At 35.0% G+C, this 24,257-nt stretch overlaps 1 protein-coding gene across 1 annotated transcript in view; it reads right to left on the bottom strand.

The window, feature by feature from the left end:
- Positions 1-24,257, bottom strand: part of CPNE8 (copine VIII) — a 247,662-nt gene that overhangs the window by 156,499 nt on the left and 66,906 nt on the right. Inside the window, exon 6 of the mRNA XM_012654995.1 lies at positions 19,589-19,665. Coding sequence (XP_012510449.1) covers positions 19,589-19,665 — 77 coding nt within the window. The remainder of the gene's footprint in view (positions 1-19,588; positions 19,666-24,257) is intronic.

The following is a 24,257-nucleotide window of genomic DNA, read 5'->3' as shown; positions in this document are numbered from 1 at the left end:
TAAAGATGCTGAATAAATAGAATTTGATAAATTAGGTAAATATGTTAAAAATTTCTAGGAAATTACAATTATTTAAGTACTTTATAACATCAAAGTTAGAAAAAAATTGGAATTATGCTTTTAAAATACAATCAGTTCAAAAGAAATGAAAGAAAGAAGAAAGCATGGGACAGATGAGAAGAACTAAGTAGGTGACGGAAATGAACCCAGAGGAATAGCTACGCAAGTAAATGTAAATGAACTAAATTCTCCAGATTAAATACAAAGATTGTTATTCTTTATTAAAAAATCAGCCATAAGCTATTTATTAATATAATAGACATCAAAATTTAAGGATTCAGAAAATTCAAAAGAAAACAATGGAATTATATACTGGGAAAAAACTAACCCTAATGAAAATCAGTGCACCTATAAATCTAAAACTATTCTAAAAGAAAAAGTTTATTGAAACAATACAAAGCCAAGAAAAGAAAAAGACAAGCTAAGAAACTATTCCATGTTAAAAGAGACTAGGAATAAAATAATTAAATTATAATTATTGATTAAATTTTAGACTAGGGAAAAGTACCTATAATGACATTATTGGGATAATTATTGAAATATGAATATGGAGGAATGTGGATTATATAACATCATTGTATAATTGTGAAGTTTCCTCATTATGATTTTGATCATCATATTGTGGGTATGTAAGAGAACACTCTTAATAAGAAATTCATAGTCAAGTATTTAGAGGAAAGAAGGCACAATTTCTCCAATAGTGTCTCCACCTTGTTCTCAAATGGTTCAGAAAAAAAAACTAGAATATGAAACAGAGAGAATGATTAAGTGAATAGGATAAAGTTAGCTCCTGCTGAAAGTAAACAGGAGGTTCTGGACTGCTCCTGCAACATTTACATACAACTGAAATTACATCAAAAGAGAAAGTTACCAAAATAGATCAATTTTGAAGACAGTTTCTCATACTTGTATTCTTCTATTATATCTTGTGACATACAGAAAAAATAATAAAAATTATCCCCAAGACAGTCAAAAATCATCTCGAGACAATTATTAGAGATATGTAATCCTTTTCAAAATTGAGCACATGAAGAATAAACAGCCTTTTGAGAGATTGAGTAATTTGTTTTTTGTGTTATTTTGCTTGTTTTGCCTTTTGTTGATTGTTTCAGATATTTTCTTTCTATAACATCCTCAATTTCTCCATTTTTCACTATTTCGCCATCTCATCTGCTACTGCTTTATTTCATATCTTTATACTTTTGCTTGGATTACTGCAGTTTTTTTCTTCCTAACTGGTCTCAGGGTAGTACCCCATTAATTAACACTCTCAATTGGCGCCAAAATGATCTGATAATAAATCCTAACCATGTAGCCTTCTATCATCCAGGGTCTCTATATAGATCCTACAATAATTTTAAATTTATTAAGACATGACATCCTTCATACAATACACCACTGTTAAGTCTCTAGTTTCATCTTTCCCACCATTTTTCAATAGAGACATCTGAACTAATAACAGATGTTTTATTTCTCCCTGGCTTCACCTAGAATATTGACCCTACCAACTACTCAATGACTCACTTTCATTGCAGTGATTTCTATTTCTTCTTCAAAATTGGCTTTAACTTACAGAACGCTGACTAAAAGTGACTATATCCTATGTTATAGAACATTTATTAAAATATATCACCTTTATTGACCAAAAAAAAAGTTGAGTTAGAGACTGATGGCTAAGAAAGAAGGCATAAAAGTAGAAAAGAGAATAATTAGAATTGCACGATAATGAAAAGAGAACCCTTAACATTCTACTAGTTTAATATTTAAAGAATACAAATATCTAAATAAAATAGTATCAAAAAATTCTGAAGTGTGTCAATAACAGATAATACAACAGCAACAAAATAATAGGAGGAGACTTCAATATCACACTTTCAATAACAGAAAAAACAATCAGACAAAATCTCAACAAGGAAATAGAGAACATAGATAACACAATAGACCAATTAGGCCTAAAACATATACAGAACACTCCACTCAATAACAGTAGAATACATATTCTCCTCAAGTGAACATGGAACTATCTCCAGCATAGACCACATGCTAGGCCATAAAACTTTTAACAAGTTTAAGAACCTTAAAATTGTGCAAAGTATATTTTCCAATCACAATGGAATAAAATTTAAAATCAATAGCAGAAGAAAAACTGGAAAATTCACAAATATGTAGAAATTAACACGTTCTTAAACTACCAATATATCGAATAAGGGGTTACAGGGGATACTAGAAAATACTTTGAGACAAATGAAAATAAAAACACAACATAACAAAACTTATAGGATATAGTGAAAACAGTGCTAAAAGGAAATTTTATAGCTGTAAATGTATACATTAAAAAAGAAGGCACTCAAGTCAACAACCTAACTTTATACCTTAAAGAACTAGAAAAAAACAAGAACAAACTAAACTCAAAGCTGGTAAAAGAAAGTAATAATAAAGATTAGAGCAGATACAAATAAAGAGAATAGAAAAAAATACAAAAATATCAATGAAACTAAGAGTTGGTTTTTTGAGAAGATCAACAAAATTGACAAACCCTTAGCAAGATTAACTAAGAAAAAAAGAAAGATGACTCGCATAACTAAAATCTGATGAAGAGGAGACAATACAACTGAAGCCACAGAAATTAAAAGAAGTATAAGAGAATACTATGAATAAGTGCAGGCCAACAAATTGGATAACCTAGAAAAAATAGATACATTCCTAGAAACACACAATCTACCAAGACTGAATCAATAAAAAATAGAAAATCCAAACAGGCCAATAACTACCAAAGCGATTTAATCAGAAATGAAAAAATCTCTCAACAGAGAAAAGCACAGGTCCAGATGGCTTAACTGGAAAATTCTAAAAAACATTTAAAAAAGAATTAACATCAGTGTCCTGAAACTCTGGCAAAAAATTGAAAAAGAGGGTATACTTCCAAGCTCATTCTATAAGGCCAGTATTACCCTAACACCAAAGCCAGTCAAAGATGCTACAAAAAAAGAAAGCCACAGACAAGTATTCCTGATGAATGTTAATGCAAAAATCCTTAAAAAAATATTATTAATAGCAAACTGAATTCAATAGCACATTAAAAGAATTATACATCATGACCAAGTGGGATTTATGCCTGGGATGCAAGGATAGTTCAACATATGAAAACCAATCAGTGTAATGTACCACATTAACAGACTGAAAAAGAAAAAACACATGATCTTCTCAATTGATGAAGAAAAAGAATTTGATGCAATTTAATACCTGTTCATGATAAAAAAAAAATCACAATAAAATAGGAATTGAAGGAAACTGCCATAACATAATAAAGGCAAAATATGTGAAGCCTACAGTGAACATCATACTCAAAAGTGAAAGGCTGAAAGACTTTTCTCTGAGATGCAGGAACAAGGCAAGTATGCCCACTTTCCCACTTCTATTCAACAAAGTATTGGATGTTCTGGCCAGAACAGTTAGGCAATAAAAAGGAAAAATATCACCAAAATTGGAAAGGAAGAAACAAATTATCTCTATTCACAAATCACCTTATCTGATATGCAGAAAACCCTAAAAATTCCATCCACACACACAAACTGCTAGAAATAATAAACAAATTCAGCAAAGTTGCAGGATACAAAATCAACACGCAAATATCAGTTGCGTTTTTATATAGTAACAACAAATAATCTGGAAAGGAAATTAAGAAAACAATTATCATTTTCAATAGCATCAAAAAGAATAAATACTTATGATTAAACCTAACCAAGAGCTGAAAGACTTTTACATTGAAAATTACAACACATTTCTGAAAGCAACTAAAGAAGGTACAAATAAATTTTAAGACAACCTATGTTCATGGATTAAAAGACTTAATATTGTTAAAATATCTATATTACTCAAAGTAAGCTGCAGAATCCCTACCAAAATGCCAATGTCATTTTTGCAGAAATAAACAGAAAAATTAATCCTAAAGGAATCTCAAGGGACCCTAAGCCAAAACAATTTTGAAAAGTAGAATACAATTGGAAAATCCACACTTCCTGATGTCAAAACATATTATGAGCTACAGGAATCAAAACAGTATGGTACTGGCATAAAGGCAGACAAACAGATCAATGAAATAGAATAGAGAGCTAAATGAACCCGTATGTATTATACATAACCAAATGTTCTTCAACAAGGGTGCCAAGACTTCTCAATGAAGAAAGAATAGCCTCTTCAACACATGGTGGTGGGAAAACTAAATATCCACAAGCAAAAGACTAAATGTGACCCTTATCTTACACCACACACAAAAAGTAACTCAAAATGGACTAACGACTTATATAAGACCTAAAACTGTAAAACTCCTAAAAGAAAATAGGGGAAAACCTTCATGACATTAGTGTTGGCAGTGATTTCTTGGCAATGACACCAAAAGCAAAAGCAACAAAAGCATAAATAGACAAATATGGTTGCATAAAATTTAAAAACTTTTGTGCATCAAAGGACACAAACAACAGAGTGAAAAAGAAATCTACAGAATGGGAGGAAATATCTGTAAATTATATATCTGACGGGGGTTAATATCCAGAATATACAAAGAATTTCTTTAAATAATCTGATTGAAAATGGGCACAGGATTTGAACAGAAATTTGTCCAAAGATGATATACAAATGGCCAACAAGTATATAAAAAAAGATGGTCAACATCACTAATCATTAGAGAAATTCAAATCACATCCACAATTAGCTATCACCTTATAACCATTAGGAAGACTACTATCAAAAAAAAAAAAAAAGAACAGAAAATTAGTGTGGGTCAGGATGTGGAAAAATTGTAACCCTTGTACCCTGTTGGTAGGGTTGTAAAATGGTGCAACTGCTATGGAATACAGTATGTAGTTTCCTTAAAAAATTAAAAGTAGATCTAACATATGGTCCAGAAATCCCACTCCTTGTGTATATCCGAAATAATTGAAAGCAGAGTCTTGAAGTAATACTTGTACACTCATATTTACGGCAGCATTATTCATAATATTTTAGAGGTGTAAGAAACCCAAATATCCATCAACAGATGAATGAATAAACAAAATGTGGTATATACATATAATGGAATATTATGTAGTCTTAGGAAAGGAAATCTTTACACATGCTACCACATGAATGAATCTTGAAGACATGCTAAGTGAAATAAACTAGTCCCCAAAAGACGAATACTGTATAATTCCACATATATAAGATATCTAAAGTGATCAAATTTGCAAAAAGAGAAAGTAGAATGGTGATTAACAGCAGCTGGGGGGCAGAGAAAAAGGGAGGCTGTTTATGATAAAGAAAAAAGATTGAAAATTTGATACTAAAATTAAGAACGTATATTCATCAAAGCACATCATACAAAAAAAGAGAAGAAAAAAGTCATACACTGGGAGATGTTTTCAAAATAGTCAAACTACAAAAGAACATATAAGGAACTCTTCAAAATCAATAAGAAATTGACATACCACCTAATAGGAAAAATTGGGCAAGATTATGAACAGACATTTTACAGAAGATAAATAAACAGGCTATACATATGAGAAAAGATTTTCAACCACACTGGTAACCAGGGAAATGCTAATTAAAATATATGACATACTGACCAAAAAAAACCTCTAAAAATGTCAAGTTTTGACAAGAAGTAGAAACAAGTGGAATTCTTTCATACTGCTGTGAAAGGTAAGTTAGGCATGACCATTTGGAAAGCGATTTGGTAATTTCTAATAGAATCCAAGCTGCTTATATTAGTATTCTATAACTGCCATAGTAAATTAAATCAAATTTAGCAGCTAAAATAATATCATTCATTATTTTATAGTTATAAAGTCAGAAGTCTAGCGGGCTCAGCTAGGAATTCTGCTTAGGTTTCACAAGGCTGAATTCAACGTATCAGCCATCTTGGGTTCTTACCTGGAAGGTTCTGAGAAAGAATCTGCTCCCAGGATCATTCAGGTTGTTAAAAGGCAGAATTTAATTCCTCCTCATGGTTTCCATGTGGCCCCCATATCTTCAAGTCAGCAACAAGTAGGTTGAGTCCTTCTCACTCAATAGGTCTAGCTCTCTTGCATTGTATCTCTTCTGCCACTAAGGGCTCACATTACACTGGGTCTACCTATATAATCTAGGACAATTGTCCTATCTTAAGGTCAGCTATTTAGCATGATTAATAATTTTAATTATATCTGGGAAGCTCCTTTTGCCACATATTGTAACATAACGAGAGGTGTGACGTCAGAGGGTGAGGATAAAGGAAGCAGAATCTTGCCTACCACAGTCAGCCCTTTGGCCCTCATGACTCACAGTCCTCTCATATAAAAACACATTCACCCCCTCCTCCAGGTCTCTGAAGATCTCATCCCATTATAACATCAGCTCAGTTCAAAAATCTTATCAGCCAAAATGTTTCAAATTTCATCACCTAAATCATCTAAATCAGATGCGGTTGAGGGACCTGTGTCTCTAAGGAAACAATTACCTGCTTCGAATATGTGATGGGTCAGGCGCAGGATAATAGTCACAGGCATTCCAGTTCAAACAGGGAGGAAATAGAAGGTAAAATGGAGTCAAAAGTCCAAAACAATTTTGAAATCCAGCTGAGCAAACTCTATTAGTTTGTTTTGGGGGAGTTTTTTTGTTCGTTTTTGTGTGTGTGTGTGTGTGTGTGTGTGTGTGTGTGGTTCACAGCCCCGCTAACTGGGTCATTCTTCCTTTTTCATGAAAAGCAGCAAAGGAATGCAACTGGGTAGTTTTATCAGCCTGTTTCCAGGCAGTAGATTTTGGAGGGTCTGACAACCTACTTTCATTCGTTCTCTCTCTTTGTCCTCTTTCAGTCTAAATTGGCAGTGTTTCTGCTGGCATAAAATTCTCAAGATCTTTGTGGGTCTCCTTTATATGTCCTGGGGACTCACTCCAGTAGACAACAGGTTCCTCCACAGATCATTCTTAGATAATACAATCTCTATTTCTGGCTCCTGCTGAGATAACTAAGGCCGCCTATTGGTCACATATTTAGTCTCTTCAAAGAGCATTTTGTGTGACTAAATACTTTAATTTTTTGATCTCCTGAAATTTTAGCAGGAGTAGTAGAGTCGCATCCTCATTTTTCTTTCTGGAGTACACACTTTCCCAAAATTGCATCTCTTCATTTAAGAATCTTTTGCCATTTATGTAGGCTGAGGGTTTCCCAGCTCATCAAGTCTATTCAAAGCAATCTAGGGTTTTTCTAACATGTTCTTCAAAATTCTCCTATCCTCCACCCACTGCTTGATTCAAAAACTACTTCCAAACTTTTAGTTGTTTACAATAGCAGCACCCCACTTCCAGTTACCAAAATATGTATTGCTTTCTTATTGCCATAACAAATTACCATAAACCTAATGGGTTAAAATAGCACCCATTCATTATTGGACAGTTTTGTAGGTCAAAATTTCATCAGGCTCAGCTAAGTATTCTGCTTAGGGTTTTACAAGGCTGAATTCAAAGTGTCAACCGGCCTGGGTTCTCGTGTAGTGGATTTGGGAAAGAATTAATTTCCAAGTTCATTCAGGTTGTTGGCAGAATTCATTTCCTTCTCGTGATTTCCATGTGGCTCTCTACATCTTCAAGCCAACAGAGGTAGGTCAAGTCCTTCTCATGCTTTCAATCTCTTGGACTTTCCCACCTGCTGTATCTCTCTGACTTCCTCTTCTGCCTTTCTCTTCTGTTTTGAAGGGCTCATATGATTACATTGAGCCTACCTAGATAATTATGATAAACCTTCTATCTTGAGCTCAACTGATTAGTAACCTTAATTACATCTGCAAACTTTCTCTTGCCATGTAAAGTAGCTTAATTATAGGTGTGACACCACACAGAAAATGTTATGGGGGCCAAAATTTTCCCTTCTACCCTGCACATACCCTGTGATATACAACAATGAAAATAAAACAATAAACAACAGCAAAACCAAAAAAGTCTATTTACTAGATACAAGATATTAGGTAAATCTCTTTATAATTCATAAAATTTATAAAGCAATGAAAAAATGAATAAACTACAGCTTCACACATTCTGTGGATGGTTCTGACAAAATATTTTGAGGAAAAAAAATCAAGTCGCAGAAAAATATAAATAGTATGATTTCAGTTATGTAAGTTGAAAAACTTCAAAAATGAAACATCACATTTAATAATATTATGAAGAGCTGCTATAAAATTAATCTGCTTATGCTGAGCAAGAAGCAACAAGTCATATCCTTAATGGGGTATGTCTTCAGAAACAAAAAAATGTTTCCTGCCTCAAAATATCTCCTTCATCAGCCTTTCCTAATACTGAAAATTTTCGGGTTCTCAGATGTGTCTTTATGCTGTTCACTAGGTAAACCTGTTCTTCACCTGTTTTCATTTTCCAAAGCCCAATTCAATGCCACCTTTCTGACTCCTGTAAATTGTTAATTCCTTCTTTCTCTCTACCTTGTAGATACTCCTACTGTGGTACAGAAAGACCTAGTACATAGAGTTTGTGTTTGAGAGTTCCACACAGCTAAGTTTAAATCCCAGGCCCATCAATTAATTATTGTGACCTTAAGCAAGTTGTTTAACTTTTTTGTAACTCAGTCTCCTCATCTAAGAAATCAAGATGATAATGCAGTTTCAAATATCACATGTGTACTAACCATAGCACACAGAAAGTATTCAATAAATTATAGTTATTATTATGTGTTTGCATGTATCCTTCCCAAAGGTAGTGAGTTTCAGAAGGGGAGGGAACATGCATTGTTATCTCTGCATGCCTACGTCTAAAGATGTTTGACACTTATTAGATATTGTCTAAACATCTGTTGAACTGAATTGCATTTGATTTAAGAGTAATGTCAGAAGGCCCCAGCTAAATAATATAACTCAAGATGGATATACAAGAAGAGTTAACAACTTAAACCAGCACAGTATGCCTTCCATATAACCTTAGTACTGATTAAACTGGCTCTCCGGTAAGGGGACCCGGGAGACGATAGGATGTGGTGTACTCACTGAATGGAGACAGGAAGAGGGAAAGAGAGGAAAAAGAAATGAAGAGGCAGTTCATGACATGGAACACCAGGCAGCCAAAGGGGCAGAATGAGAATCCTAAGTGTTTCGCCTATAAAGAAAATGGAATTCAGGGATAATCCTCAAAACAATTATTTACCAACCTGACATATAATTTGGACCAGTCCTGACTACAGTAATAAATTCCCAAATTGGAAAGGATAAGGGAGTGGACATAGGCTGTAATAAGGGCTAGTTCTTAACTGGGTAAAATACAAACTAATACCTTCTCCATGCCAAACCAATCTATTTCAGCTGGGGCAAGAACAACTCAAAACTCTCTAGATTATTCTTTTTAAAAAATTAAACTAAGAAAATGTTAACTTAATTATCAAAGTTATCCAGTGGCACAATGAAGTATTTATGTAACACCGCACTATAATTTGGTAACACCTAAATAATTAATGTATGAGAGGTCGGTTTATACTTGAATTGCACAGGGGAATGGGCCTAGAGCTTAGAGGAAAACAAATCATACGAATAATTGAATGAAACTGGCTCCTGCAGAGAAATGCAAAACACATAATACTGAAATAAACACGTAAAAATTCATTTGTTATGCACGAACGTTAACGATTTTAATCTAGGAAGTAAACCTAAGATAAAACTGTAGTTTTTCCTTGTTAGTGTATGAATACTTCCTTAATCTCAAAATGAATTATTCAGGTGATCTTATATTTGGACCTTATGGTACTAATCTATAAAATTAATTTTTCTTGACTGTGAAATATTAGTGAAAACAAAATTTCGTACTTGATATTTATTTATAGGTCCAAATAGCAAAAAACAAATTAAACAAAAAAACCCACTTAGCTTTACAGAATTGTAATGCAAACAGAATATAATTAATTTGCTTATTTGTACAACAAATACTTATTGAGTTATCAACTGAGATGTAAGGCATGGCAGCTAGCACCCTCTAGGTTCAACAATAGAGTCATTTAAAAAAGATGTATTGAGTGTTTAACCCTTTTATGGGCAGTATGCTAGGTAGTAAGAACACAGATAAATTTGAAGAAATGTAATCCCTAGCACACAGGAGCTTAATTGGAAGAAAAACAAATAAACATGCAGTAAAGACTCCTTAACTGATGCAATACTGGTGCAGTGACAATAAAGGGTGATGAATACTATAACTGAATTAAGACAAAGGTGCTAGGACAACACCCAAAACAGGGCAATAATCCAAGTTTGACAGAGATAAGGGAGATTTTGCATAGGAGATGACAGGAACTGAGTCTATTAAAAAGGTGAGTACAAATGGGCAAGTGGGACAAGGTGCAGAAGAATTGCTATGGTTTGAATGTGTACCCTCCAAAATTCAATGTGTTGGGTACTTAATCCCCAGTGCAAGAGTACTGGGAGGTGGAGCCTTTTGGGAGATGTTTAGGTCGTGAGGGCCCAACACCTCACGAATGGATTAATGCTGCTATAAAAAGAAAGGGCTCGTGGGAGTGGGTTCTCTCTCTTCTGCTCCTCTGCCATGTGAGGAAACAGAATTTGCCCCTCTCTTGCCCTTCTGCCTTCTGCCATATGCAGATGCAGCAAGAAGGCCCTTGCCAGATGCTGGTGCCTTGGTCTTGGACTTACCAGCCCCCAGAACTGTGAGATAATAAATTTCTGTTCCTTATAAATTACATGGTATCAGGCATTCTGTTATAGCAGCACAAAGCAGACTAAGACGACAAAGGGAACAGATGCATTGTTGTGGGAACATGGCCCATGGAAGGAAATACAAGTAGTTGAAAGCATAATGTGTGTTAGGGAATATGAGAGTACACAGCTGGGTCTCAAGTGCTCTTGTAAAGAGCTGAGATTGTTTTTCCTCAAAGGCTATGGAGAAAAATCAGAGAAGTTCAAACAAAAGGAAAGGGGCTGAATTTTAGACCTGATTCTAAAGATGGTGCTGGTAGGAGCTGCTGCACGCAGATAGGACCAATGAAGACTCAGACCATAGACGTCGAAGCTGGCTGGGAGCATCATATAGTGATCTAAGTAAGAAGGATTGCTGTTCTAGGGTAGTGGAGGAGGAGACAGACAGAAGAATCTGATAAAGTTGGTCACTAATTTGGAGAAGAAGGAGAGAGGGAGAAGGAGCATAACGTGACTCCTGGCTGTGTCACTTAGAAGACAGTCTAGTGATGCTATCAGAGAAAAAGAACAGAGCAGAAGGAGTTTTGATGGTATAAATGATAGATTCACTTTGGGAGTATGTTCAGCTTGAGATTTCTTTGGGACATCTATGTTCAGTAGACAGTTGTGCCGAGGAGAGAAATATGATTGATATAAGATGCGAGCACTAGTTGCATAAAGTGACAGTTGAAATCAGGGACATGAAAGAGGTCACCCAGGTTAACACACACTATAGTCTGTAGGTTTAAATTTTGTTGGTTCACAGACACATTTGAAATTCAATGAAAGCTTGAGAGATTTTTAGGAGAAAAGTGTCACCCAGAATTTCGCATGAAATTTCAGGTCATTCTTAGGCCTGTAAAGGAGAGAGAGAATACTACCCAGGGAGCCAGGAGGAACACTAGGAGATGGTGTCAGGAAAGCAAAGGAGGAAGAGATTCAAGGAAGAAGTCATCGAGAATACCAAAAGCCACAGAGAGGCCAAATAAGATGAGAACTGTAAGCACCCAGTGGATATGACACAGAGCTGGCCCCTGGCCCCAAGCAGACCATTTCAGTGGAATCATAAAAACTGAGTTGAAGAGGAAAGAGTAGTTGAAGAGAAGTATGTGAACTAAAACAAAATTTTAAGACTCAACCCCCCTCCCCCCCCCCGCACCGGCTGACTAAATGGACCCCCTCGTGGCCAAAGGAATACCCTAAAACTAAATTGCCTGCCAGGAGGAGGGAGGTCAGACATGCCTTATCATGCCCCCCTCCCTTCTTGGTGACATCCTTTGTAACCCATTAACAGGCCTAAGGGTATGCAAGACAAACCTGCAGGTCCTCAATTTACACAACAAATCTATGTCCAGTGGCTTATTTCTGATAAAGAGCTCCTTACGTTGAAACATTCCAAGCCTCTAGACAAAGCTTCATGTCTTTAACCAATTACAGGCCAAAGAATCTTTTAAACTACCTATAACCTGTAAGCCCCCCACTTTGAGATGGCCCACCCTTTCGGGCCAAACCAATGTATGCCTCCTACGTATTGATTTATGACTTTACCTGTAACCCCTGTCTCCCTAAAATGTATAAAACCAAACTGTAACCCAAGCTCTGGGAGTCCACTTGCTCAAGGCCTCTTGGGCATGGCTCCGGGTCATGGTCCTCAAATTTGGCTCAGAGTAAATCTCTTTAAAATTACTTTACAGACTTTGGTCTTTTTTTTCCATTGACAAGTACAAGAAGAGTCTTTGAAGATTATCTGTCATAAAGGGAAGGATGGAGAGAGAGCTATAGCATAAGATAGACGCAGAGTAGTGAGTCCGGGGCTGGCAGGGAGGAAGTTGAAGATAACAGGCAAGATCCCTAGAAAGGTCTGTGTGGAGTGAAATCCAGAGCTCAGATGGGCACAGCTGCTGAGATGACGAAGAGAAACGTATGTTCAACCAAGCCACGAGGGGAAGGTGAAATAACTCTCATCTGCAGTCAGACAAAAACAAAAAAAACAAAACAACGACAACAAAAAAATAAACTGAAGAAAGTTTAAAGGGCCAGACCTGATTTTTAAAAACCAGTCTCATTCCTGACTTCCTTCCTCTCTTGATGTAGGGCGAGGCCTTTAAATTATCTCAGCCTCACTCACCTCATCTGGAAAATGTGACTAATAATCTATATTTTTCTAAGTTGAGAAAAGATTGAATGATACAATATAGGAAAAAAGCTCTTGGCACACTCTGATAGAGTATTAAATAATAAATACGATGACTAATATTTAATATGGTATTATTTTCTTTGAGAGTAGAAGGTAAGGCTGTAAAAAGAAAAGGCTAGGAGTGAGGGGGAAAACGGGTGTGTGATGTAGGACTTGAAGAAGGTTATTCATAACCTGTTGGAAAAGTTAAGAGCAGAAGCGGGAAATGTGCTCACAAGGGCCACAGTGCCTTGTGGGTAGAGCCTAGGAATCAGTGGTGGCCCAGGTTTGTTTGGTTCTGTACTAGGACACTACAGTGCTCATGCCTTGTGGGTACAGATGCAGAGAAGGAAAATAACTGAAGTTGATGACACTATAGAAGGTGGGGCCAGGGCTGGAAGAGTGCCAAAGATGTGATTCTAAGAGGATATTAAATAAAATATAAGAAATTATATTATTTGCTGACAGTTATAATCAGTGTTCCTGCTGCTTAGAACACAATACAGAATACGAAATGCTACATGTTAATAGCTGTATACAGAATATTCCAGACTGCCTCAAAGCATAAGTTGTCATTTAGCCATAAGATCTCAAAAGTCTTTTGCTAAGCAAAGAAAAATAAAAAATACATAAGTCGTCCAATAATTGATAATTCTAACACTAACATTCAAATGAAAAGAAATTGACTTTTAGTATGTTAGTTTTCTTTCGAGGTCTAATTACATAAGGAAAATGTGTAATTTCCAAAGGCAAAAATAAAAGATCTATGCAAGTACAGTTTTTCAAAACTAATGATTCACTTAATTTAGCTGATGCATTTATCTTTCTGTGCAATATGTCTTATCTCTATATTATTAACAAAATGTCATTTCTAATATTTTAGTAAATCAGTTATCACAAATGAAACACACTATGTTCATTGTTATATCATATGCCAGAAAACTGAAATTGCAACTTTTGTTTAAAATTTAAAACACTATGCTCATTAAGAAATCCATCTGTTACCCTATAATTTTTAGCATTGTAATTAAATTAAATGGGATATCATTTTATAGTTAGAATGTAAATGTTGACATTAAAAGGAAAGCAAGATAGTTATTATCCCAGTATCAGAAGGTGCACAATCAATGATGTGATTCACAATTTTTCAGTAACAAAAACAAAGTAAACTGCTCATAATCTCTAGAGATTGAGATTTTCTTAAAAAGCAATTATTGAGTAGAAAAGCATGATCCTAGCTCTTAAATACCACATAGGCCAAAAATGTTTCAGGAAATTACTTTACTGAGCTCTGATAAGCTAAATCGATGTATCTATCTATGGAAATACTAAGTTGCTAATATTACTAAAACCATACTGCATTTGTAATGTAGTAAGCTGCATATGTAGCCAGGCTATTATAATCTAAAAATGCTGTTCCAAGTCCTGGGAAACAAGCACAAAGTTATAATGTGCAGGAGAGACATTTAAAATACTTAATAAAAAAGAAGAAACATAAATGTAACTATTGTTCTGGAAAATTCCGTTCAATAAGCATTTATCGAATTCTTACTATTTACAAGGCACAATATATCATTACAATACAGGAGATACAATGGTTTCTCTTCAAGTCTTTTCACAATAGTTATATGAAGAAAGGGATGGGGGAAAGGTATTCAGCCTCTTGATTGAATTTTAGAAGGCTGTTCAGGAGCTTTGTTCTAGCATGCTGTGGAAGCCCCATGCTCAGATTCAAAAAAATGAATGTAAGAAAGTGGTCAGTTCAACGTGTATTAAACTTCACAAGCTTGCGCATGATATATAAGGAAATGTACTAAAATTCTCTCTAGCTTTGGCCTTTAGAGAATATGGAATTTTTCAGATAGGCTCTCCCAGAGGTAAATAAATGCTTCACTGCAGGTTGACAAAGCACCTAACATCTCTCTTAAATGCAATCAGTGATTGAATTTTCAATGTGTTGAAGCATATGAAGGTTACCGACATGTAGACACATCTGTGTGATCTTTGCAAATGAAAGAATATAAACAATTCTTAATTGTCATTGAACTCTAGATTATTTTTTGCAATTACATATGAACATGGCTTCAATGCTCTAGAAATTTCAGGACATCTCCAATAAAATAATAAAACTATCCTATAAAACTCAAACTAATGAAAAGCATAAATCCAAGCCAGTTCCCCAGTTTGATTCTCCAGCTACACACTGAGAATAGACAAATGAGTTTTAATATTTATAACTGGATAATTCTTAACAATTTATATTTATGTAATCAAGTTTGGTTAACATTGTCTATTCCTTCAATTTGCCGAATTCCTAGCTAAATACTTCTGTAAGGGAAATAAACATGGAAGGAAGGAAGGAAGGACAGAAGGAAGGAAGGAAGGAATTAGGTGATTTGATCTGAGGTCTTTCCTAAAAGATATTGGCTATTTTTAATAATAATATTAATAATAGTCACTGGGTGTTTATTAAATTCTAATGTTGTCCATGACAAAAATATTATATAAATTATTGTTATTTCTTACAACACTCTTAAAAGTATATTATTCATATGTCTCAGATGAAAAAATTAGAGCTTGGGAATTTAAAACAATTTGCTCTTACACACCATATAAATTGTGAAACCCAGGTCCAACTGCCCCCAGAGCCCATATACTGTATCAACTCCATTACGGTGGCTGTTTTTTATCCCTAGACTAAGTTCTTCATGTTACAAATGTGACCCACAGATGTAAAAAGATAACATAAATGTAAAATTATTTTCATATTGCGTAACAAGTTAGAAACAGAGATGGGACTAAACACACCAGCTTCTGATTCCAGCTCAATATTCTTTCCACTAAAGTATATTATATGCTATCAATGTAATTTGCAGGGATTTTAATAAAGTAAAGATGACTTTGAGGGCCAAAATTTCACCCGAAGTTTACATTTTCACACACAAAACGTTGCACACTAAAGACATGCCCTGTTTTATTGTGTTTGTATGTTTATCACCTTCGAGACTGCCTATCTTCCTATCCCTCATTTGATCTCTACATGCATTGACAGTCAGGACATCACTTTCAGGATACGTCCATGTTTGAGTTGGATCTTTTAGCCAATGAGTTAAGGCTCAGCCCCAAGCTCTGTTCTCTTATTTTCATTTTCTTCCTTATTCTGAAGCTTCCTTTCTGCTCTATTCCTTTTCCCACATTTCTCTTGTTGAACTGTAGCACCTATCTGGCTCTGTCCTTAAACCCTTAAGCTGGTCTTCCAATTATCCCCTGCTTGTAAGTCCCTGTCCCTGTCCTCTGCACAGATAAATACTTGTGCCTACTATCGTGCCAGCAGATTCCCCCGGCCACTGTCAAGACACTCACTCATTCACGATCCCTCCCTTTACCTTCCACCTATTACCGACTGCCTAGATCACAAACTGCTACTGCCGGCCTCCAAAGACCCTTTTCCCTCCTGAACCTCCTTTAGTCAAAACAGCTGCTGGCGCCCTTACCCCTGGGGTTCCTGCTCCTCCCTAGAGTAATAATCTACTTTCTAATCACAACCAGTAGTCCTTACCTTCTTGCCCCATCCTTTTCTATGGAACAAAATCATGCCTGGCTGAGAATAACAGGAACAAACAGGTCTATTACTTGATGAACATAATAAATGTTTTCCTCCCAGAGGAGAGAATGGCAATCTTTCTTAAACTCGTGCTGATTCTAGCATTTTGGAAGGCTTTTGCTGAATCCATCACTGAGATCCCTAAAGATAGAAGATGTAAGACTCTCTGACAGCATCATGCAGAAAATTGGATAGAATCTTACAGCATGAGAAAACAAACTGCTGAGTGGGTATAATGCTAAATAATAACGGGACAATCTAAAGACAGGAGCCGGTGAGTCACAGGAAGGCACAGTAAATGTTGCAGTCAAATTAAGTTGCACAAGACTCATTTTAGGAGGGTTCAGAGAAAAGATCAAAGGTGTGGGGTGGAATTGAGATAGGAAAAACGTGTTTGTTTGCTCAAAGCTTAAATCCAACAGAACAGACTGTTGGAAATTGCAAAAATCTTGAGATGCTAATAAAAAGTAAATTAAAAATTCTTGAATATCGATTTCAAATCATTTTGCCTTACTTTCTACAAAATATTTAAAAATAATTTTGTTTTCATAATAAAATGAAAAAATCTAATTTAAAAAAATTACAACAATAATCAAGGCACAGAAAGTAAAGAGGAATGAGTTAAAATTTGAAGTTTGATTATTGAATAGGGCATGAGGCTATACACAAGACATCATTTTTCCTTTGTAATAAACCTAACTTAATTGTCAAAGGCTTGATGAATAATCAGGAATTTAAAATTATGGTTTCTTTCCTTTAAATCCCCAAAGTTTACAGTTATCATCAATTTCAAAAGACTACCTCTGAGGAGATATTAGAACACAACTGCAATTAAAAAGCTAGAAGAAATTATTCAGAATATCATATCAGAAAATAATTTAAATTATGCCATTTAAAGGAAAGAAAACAAGGAAATATTTTGAATAACTTAGAATATAAATGGGAAACTAATTGGAAAATAAATCTTTAATCTGAAACAAATTAGTATGTAAGAGCTAAATCACTTGGATAATGCTATTTAAGATAAATAACATGTGGGATACAGGAAGTTTTTTTAATTCACCATAAGTCAATTGTGTATTAATTGAGGGTGGATTATCTGCCTCAGGAGGTGTCCTGCGCTGCAATTCAGAAGCCTATACCCATCCAGATGGAGAAAATCACCTTGCTCTCTAACAAGATGGCAAAAAGGAATGTGTGCAAACAGAAGAGTGTGCAAATTCCATTTCTATCTCCAGCCATGAGGAACAGACCATGAAAAGCTGTAGGATATTTAGTGACTGCCCTACAATGTTATCTTTAACCAGACAGCTAAGGCCTGGCCAGGGCAGGTTCACACCCTGGGGTGGGTGGGGAAGCCGAACAAGACAGGCCATGAAGAAGGGATGTAGGATCTACATCTTAAATACCTATTGTTTCCTCAATGTGAACCTCAACATTTCTGTCATACCTTATAAAGTCCACTACTTTTATATATTATGTGATAAAACATGGCATCTTAGAAGTTGTATTTGTCACCAAGCTTCCTGGAAAAACCCTTCCTGACCTTGCAGCATCTCCAATATTCTCCCTGGCTCCATCCTTACTTCCAAAGCCATTCCCTCGTCCACTGAAATATCTCATATTTTCCAGCCTTCCCATCTCTCCCCAACATTCGCCCATTGGATTGATTCAGGAAAAAAGTAAAGTACATGGAAGAAGATATTACTGAGCAGGCGTTAGCAGGGATGAGTGTGGATCTAAAAGAATCCATGGGGCGAACCAGCTGATTCGAAGGGCTACTTTGACATGTGGACAGATAAAGCTTCCATGCAAACAGCACTTCACTCTTACCCTATACCCAAGTGTGCTTTTTCAAACAAAAAATGTGAATGGATTCAGTTGCTTTTCATTTGAGGTTGAGGTAAGGGAGTAAAATATTATTTGCATAGAAACTGCAGCTTCTCTCAAAGTACTTAAACATCACATTAAGCCCAGTGGGCCTTGTTCTCCAATCCACACATTCTTACTCCAGATACATGCCTCTCTCGCATCTAAGTTTTTCATAAAAGCCAGTCGTTTCTCAAGCAAGAGAATGGGCGACTACAAAATGTTTTTTCTAGTCCAGTGTTCACCTGGGTTGAGCCAACTGCTCAGGTATCACTGTATGCTTTAATCAATAAAACCAAAATATCCGTCCTTTAGTAATCACATTCAATTTTACTCTCTTATTTTAAAATAAACTCTCTTGTTTGATTGCCTCCCTCATTTCTTTCCTCTGTTCTGTTTATCTTAAGTCTAATTTAATTCCCTCATGTTTAATGAATTTAATTGTCACCATGCTACAATCCCTATACTTTTGTTTCTTTGCTTCTTTTTTTTGTAACCAATGTCTTTGCTATATTTTAACTGCACATTTCATTGCCCGCTTACTACTAAAACTTGCCAAGCTAAGCTTTCTTAGAAGAATCTAATAATCTCCCACTGCTCAAACAATAAGCCCACCTCTAAACCCTTTTCTTAATGTTTATTTGCCTGAGAAGATGGTCCGACAAGGTCAAAGGCTGAATAAAACATTAATTACATATATTTAGAAAATGAAATGAATTGCATGTTTTTCAATAAGAAAAATGTAACATGAAAATCTTCGATAAAGTTGTCTAAGTTTCACTTTTGTGGTAAAAATTATTATTAAGATCTTAGTCACCAAAAATTCATTTATTAAACACATAGTATAAAAGGTGGTACTACATATAGTTCCTGACTCAAAAGAGTAAAATCTTCTTTAAAGAAAGCACCAAATCTAACAACTAAAAGTACAACTAAAAGGAAAACAACACATTTTCTTGTTTAAATCTGCTCATTTCATCTTGTGAACATTTTTTAGCATGGCACATGACAGCTGAAATAGAAATCATTCTTTACAAATATGTCAAAATTATTTGTTGGAAGAAAAAACTCAAACAAGATTTAAAAACCCATTTTTGGTCTACAACTAAGCATTCATCAATTCCAAACTGCCTAAATAGAAACTGAACAGTTAATATTTCATTGTCTAAATTAAAAAATACTTACACTATTGGTTTTTCCAGGCGACTTCCCTGTGAACCAACAATCTCCCCCAACGTACAAAACACTTGTCCCAGAAAGTCCTAAAATAGACAAAAGGATTAAAGGTCATAAGTTCCCAAACTATCTTTACAGTATATATTTTATATATCACATATTTACGTTGTTTTCATTGCTGAAATATGGAATTTTCTAACTTCCAATAACAAATAAGTTCAATAGGCATTAATTTTAGCATGTGACTTTCACATAAGTTTGCATAGCATTTTGTGCTTTTAATCACAAAGCAGTTTTGTTATTCCGAGTTTTCAAATATTGTATCTTTTTTCTTTTTATGTTTTAAGCTGAAACAAAAATGGAAGAAAGTTTGAGGTTTTGAACACACAATTGGCTTGACTTTGGACATCTCTGAAACTACAAAAACTGTGGACTGAAGAGACAAATCAAGACCACACACAGCAGAGGTGGTTAATGATCCCATTAATGCCTAGAGAAAGGTAGTGTGATGTAATGGCCAAGCTGCGGTCCAGGGTCACACTGACAGGTGTCAATTCAAGTACCACCACGTACTACCTATGATTATGGGCAATTAGTTAAGCTCTCAAGTTTTCTCCTCTCTAAAATGTATTAGTACCCCCTCATAGAGTTGTTTTGAGGGTTCAATTAGTTTATTGCATTAGTTAATATTAGCATATAATAAGCACCTAAAAATAGGTTAAGTAAAATGCATTATTACATTCATTAACATACAACTAGATAATTCTTATTTTCAAGACTCAGAATAACCATGCAAAATGAGAGGTCTGATATTAACACTCATTTCACATATAAAGAAACTAAGACTCTAGGAGGTTGGTCTTCTATGTTCTAAAAAGTCAGTAAATTGCAGAGCCAGTACCAATTCACATGTTCTGCTTCTAGATAGATAGGCCACCTAAGAATTTAAACACAATCCAACTTTGCATGTCCATAAAATAAGAGCTCCAACACCACCTGGATATGTAGGTCAAGAAAATGGGGAGGTGTTTCAGGGAGAGACACATGCCCTCTAGTTTAGTCTGTATATGATTCAAATTATTGCCTTATCCTAAACAAGAAGGTGGGAGATCTCTCTAAATTGTTTGTGTAGTGAACTGGCCCAGAAGAAGCCCTCAGAAGGAAAGACAGAGAATTAAGAGCAAACAAAATGTATTTAAGTCTTCCTAAAAGAATAAATCCATTTATTAAATGTGCAAGGCAGTATACTTAGTTCAGTGGTATTACAGAAAAATAACTATTTTCAAATGAAAAAAAAAAAGCTAACTCATGGTTAGGAATTAGTGTTGGCCCCACTTTACACCTAAGAGAACTGAGGCATAGATAAAGTACGTAATTTGCTCAGAGCCATGACGTAGACCCATTAGTCTAAACCCAAGGCTTACTCACTTAAACACTATGCCAAGCCATGCTGCTTCTCTGCTTCTGGTCTAATGAAAGGAAAGAGACCCTGCTGCACAAAAGCCTATCAAGCCACAAAAGTAAAAACTATGCTATTCAGTGGCAGACAAAAAAGGGAGTGGAGCTGCTCTCGGTGAAAAGAGGGGGAAAAAAGACCTGTGTAGACTAGGACAGTCAGGAGGGTATTTTTCCAAAGCAATCACTTCCTTGAGAGCCAGGTAGGACTCAGAGCAGATGGTGGAGAAAAGATCATTGGACATTCTAGTCTTAGAGAACTGATCACTTACAGGCAAGAGAGTAATGAGAAAAGAGAGGAGCTCAAGTAAAGGGCAGACATGGAGACAAAGAGCTGAGATTGCAGAGGGCCCTCTTGGCCAGACAAAACTGTTGTCTTGGGACAGAAGTAAGCAAAAGTCTTTCAGCAATTCGGGGACACTAGAACAGGGCATTCAGAAGATTACTCAAGTGCCTGTTCGCAGAATAGACTAAGGAGTGAGGAAAAAACTAGAAGCCAGATTAATCAGAAGGCTGCAGTAGTTAATAAGAAGCAAAATGGTAAGTCCCAAACTGAGATTGTAGCAAATGGGAGGGAAGAGTGCACAGAAAAATGACAGGATTTGGTGAAAACTGCTGCTGCACATGAGAGAGAGACAAAAAAATCACTCTGAACCTGGTACTTGGTGACTGCCAGAATTGGCTATACTTTCATAAGACTGCAAATCATTTTCAATTTGCTTTCAAGTTTGTAAAAAGAAGTCAAGGCAAAACTTCAGCATATTTAAGCTAAATATCCTTAATAACAGCATACCTGCATCAATGTCAAAACAGATTTTATATATATGGTTATGGGATTTTAATAAACCTAAATTTCTCTGAGCCTCGTGATAGCTAAATAGAGCTGAATATTGAAGATTTGGAATGTATCATTAGTCTTCTGAGTCAGCAGCAAAAAACACACATGACTATAGACAAACCGTGTTCTTTTCCAAGTATTCTTTTCTAAGAATACTTATGTTCATGAGCAGCTGCAAATACTACATATTAAATGGGTTTGGCCAAGGGAGTAGCAAGTCTCAGTAAAAGCCATCTATGCTGAAATTACTCAAGAGAACAAAAGAGAAATATTAGGCAATATTAGGGTCACGACATACTAACAAATACAAAAGAACACATAGACATCATCATTGCTGAACAAAAATGAAAATTAAAATAACTAAATCAATAAAATGTGCACCAAAACGTTATGCTATGAGTCTATGCACATTATCTCTACAGTTATTGCACATTTTCCTTCCATGTATTTATGGCATTTATGTAGTTGTTTTACGCCTCTGTGTGTTTGTGTAGGCCCTATTAAAAAACACACTTACTACTCACAATGGAAAAATCAGCATATAATACTTACCACCCACTCATTATGTTGGAAAGTTCTACCAAATCCATTTTTTTAGGCATCTTAATGATGTTTCCCATGGATTTTACACACTACTAATCAGATAGTGTCTTTAATGGATATTTTTAGATATTTTGGCTAAATAAAGATGGAAATAAACACTAGCTATACTACAAACTGCTTTATCATTTCTTTCTCTGGTGTTGTGTTTCAGTGGATGAGTTGTTATGATTAGGTCATGATAGTATTTCCAGTAATAAAGCCAAGCACCTTTCTAGAACTCTAACCCACATATAGACCAAATCTAGCTTAGAGTGTCTGGCAGTTGAGAAATGCTTCAATTCATTCAATCTTTTTAGCTATTGGACTCTCCTCAAGCTGGCCATGAGATCAATAAATATTTATGGGGTGACTGAATTATTACTTTGCAATCTAAATAATAGCCTGACAGAATTTAGTTTTGGAATCTATTTAAATGTACATAAGCCACATTGTTAGTACACAGAATGCATTCTAAGACTCCTAAAAAGTACCCAAATATTACCCTCAATTCAATATGCTGGTATTAAAGCTGGAAGACCTAACAGTAAGAGAAAAGCAGAGAGTACAGCAATACAAAGCATTACAGCAATAATGTAAGTTTCACATTGCATAGGTAGTTTAAAAAAACCAACTAACCAGATAATCAGAGAGAATGTGTTTGGAGTATTCCCAGAACAACCTAGATTTATTACTAACATATGGCCCAAAATTCAAGGAAGTTTTGCTATACCATCAAGTTCTAGCTGATTAATATATAAACACATTTTATGTTTCTCTTCTCTTTCATGCTAATATTTAGAGAAATGTCTACTTTAACTATATGCACAATATTCTTATTCCTTAAAATTTATTACTTTATTATTTCTTGTGTACCAATTATTTAGTGATCAATTCCCTCCCCCTACATTTTATCTTATATTGTAGTTTGTTACTTGTCTATAGTCATGAAAATTACATTAATATTATGGGCTTTAATAATTTACACATATAAGGGGAAATTTGCAGCAAAAGAACTTGTTTTGTTTGTTGGTTTGTTTGCTTGCTATCTTGCTTGCTAGGTACAATTATTAATGGTTCCCATATAGCTTTTAAAAAAATCTTACACATACATTTATTTATTTTGCAAAGTAGTATAACATATTCCTTAAGAATGAGAATTATGAGGGGCTAATTTGCCTGTGTTTATATCAAGACTGAACCATTTACTCATGCCTCTATGCCTCAGTTTCCTAATCTATAAAATGGACATAATAAATAATACCTACTTTATAGGCTGTTGGTTAGACTAAATAAGTTAATAAATACAGAAGATATATATACAAAGCACTCAGAACAGATGCTTGGAGCATGATAAGCATCTAATAAAATATTACTCCCTCATCTTTCCTACTCCCCTTGGTTAAAAGAATATTACTATATATTCAAAACTTATTACTTGCTACTGGATTCCAATACTGGAATAATATCATTATCTAAATAAGATATTTTCTTTTCCAAAGCCACTTTACAGTCATGGCCAATATTTGTTTATTTTTAAAAAATGCTCACTTTACATGCTATTATAAAATCCAAATATTTCTTATATACCAACTCATCTTACATATTGACTAGTATACATATATATATATATATACATATATATATGTGGATGACATTTTGAAAATAATGTTATGATGAACCAGGAGGCATTATCCGTAAGGGAAATTTCTGATTTCTATACTACTATAAAGGAATCAATACATGTAGTTTATCACTAACATCATCTTAAACAATTTCATAAGCTTTCAATTGTCCTTTACTGAA

This window comes from Propithecus coquereli, unplaced genomic scaffold (genome assembly GCF_000956105.1).
Source record: "Propithecus coquereli isolate 6110/MARCELLA unplaced genomic scaffold, Pcoq_1.0 Scaffold456, whole genome shotgun sequence".
Lineage (NCBI taxonomy): Eukaryota > Metazoa > Chordata > Mammalia > Primates > Indriidae > Propithecus > Propithecus coquereli.
Note: the sequence above shows the minus strand (reverse complement) of the source record. Positions and strands in the feature narration are given on the sequence as shown.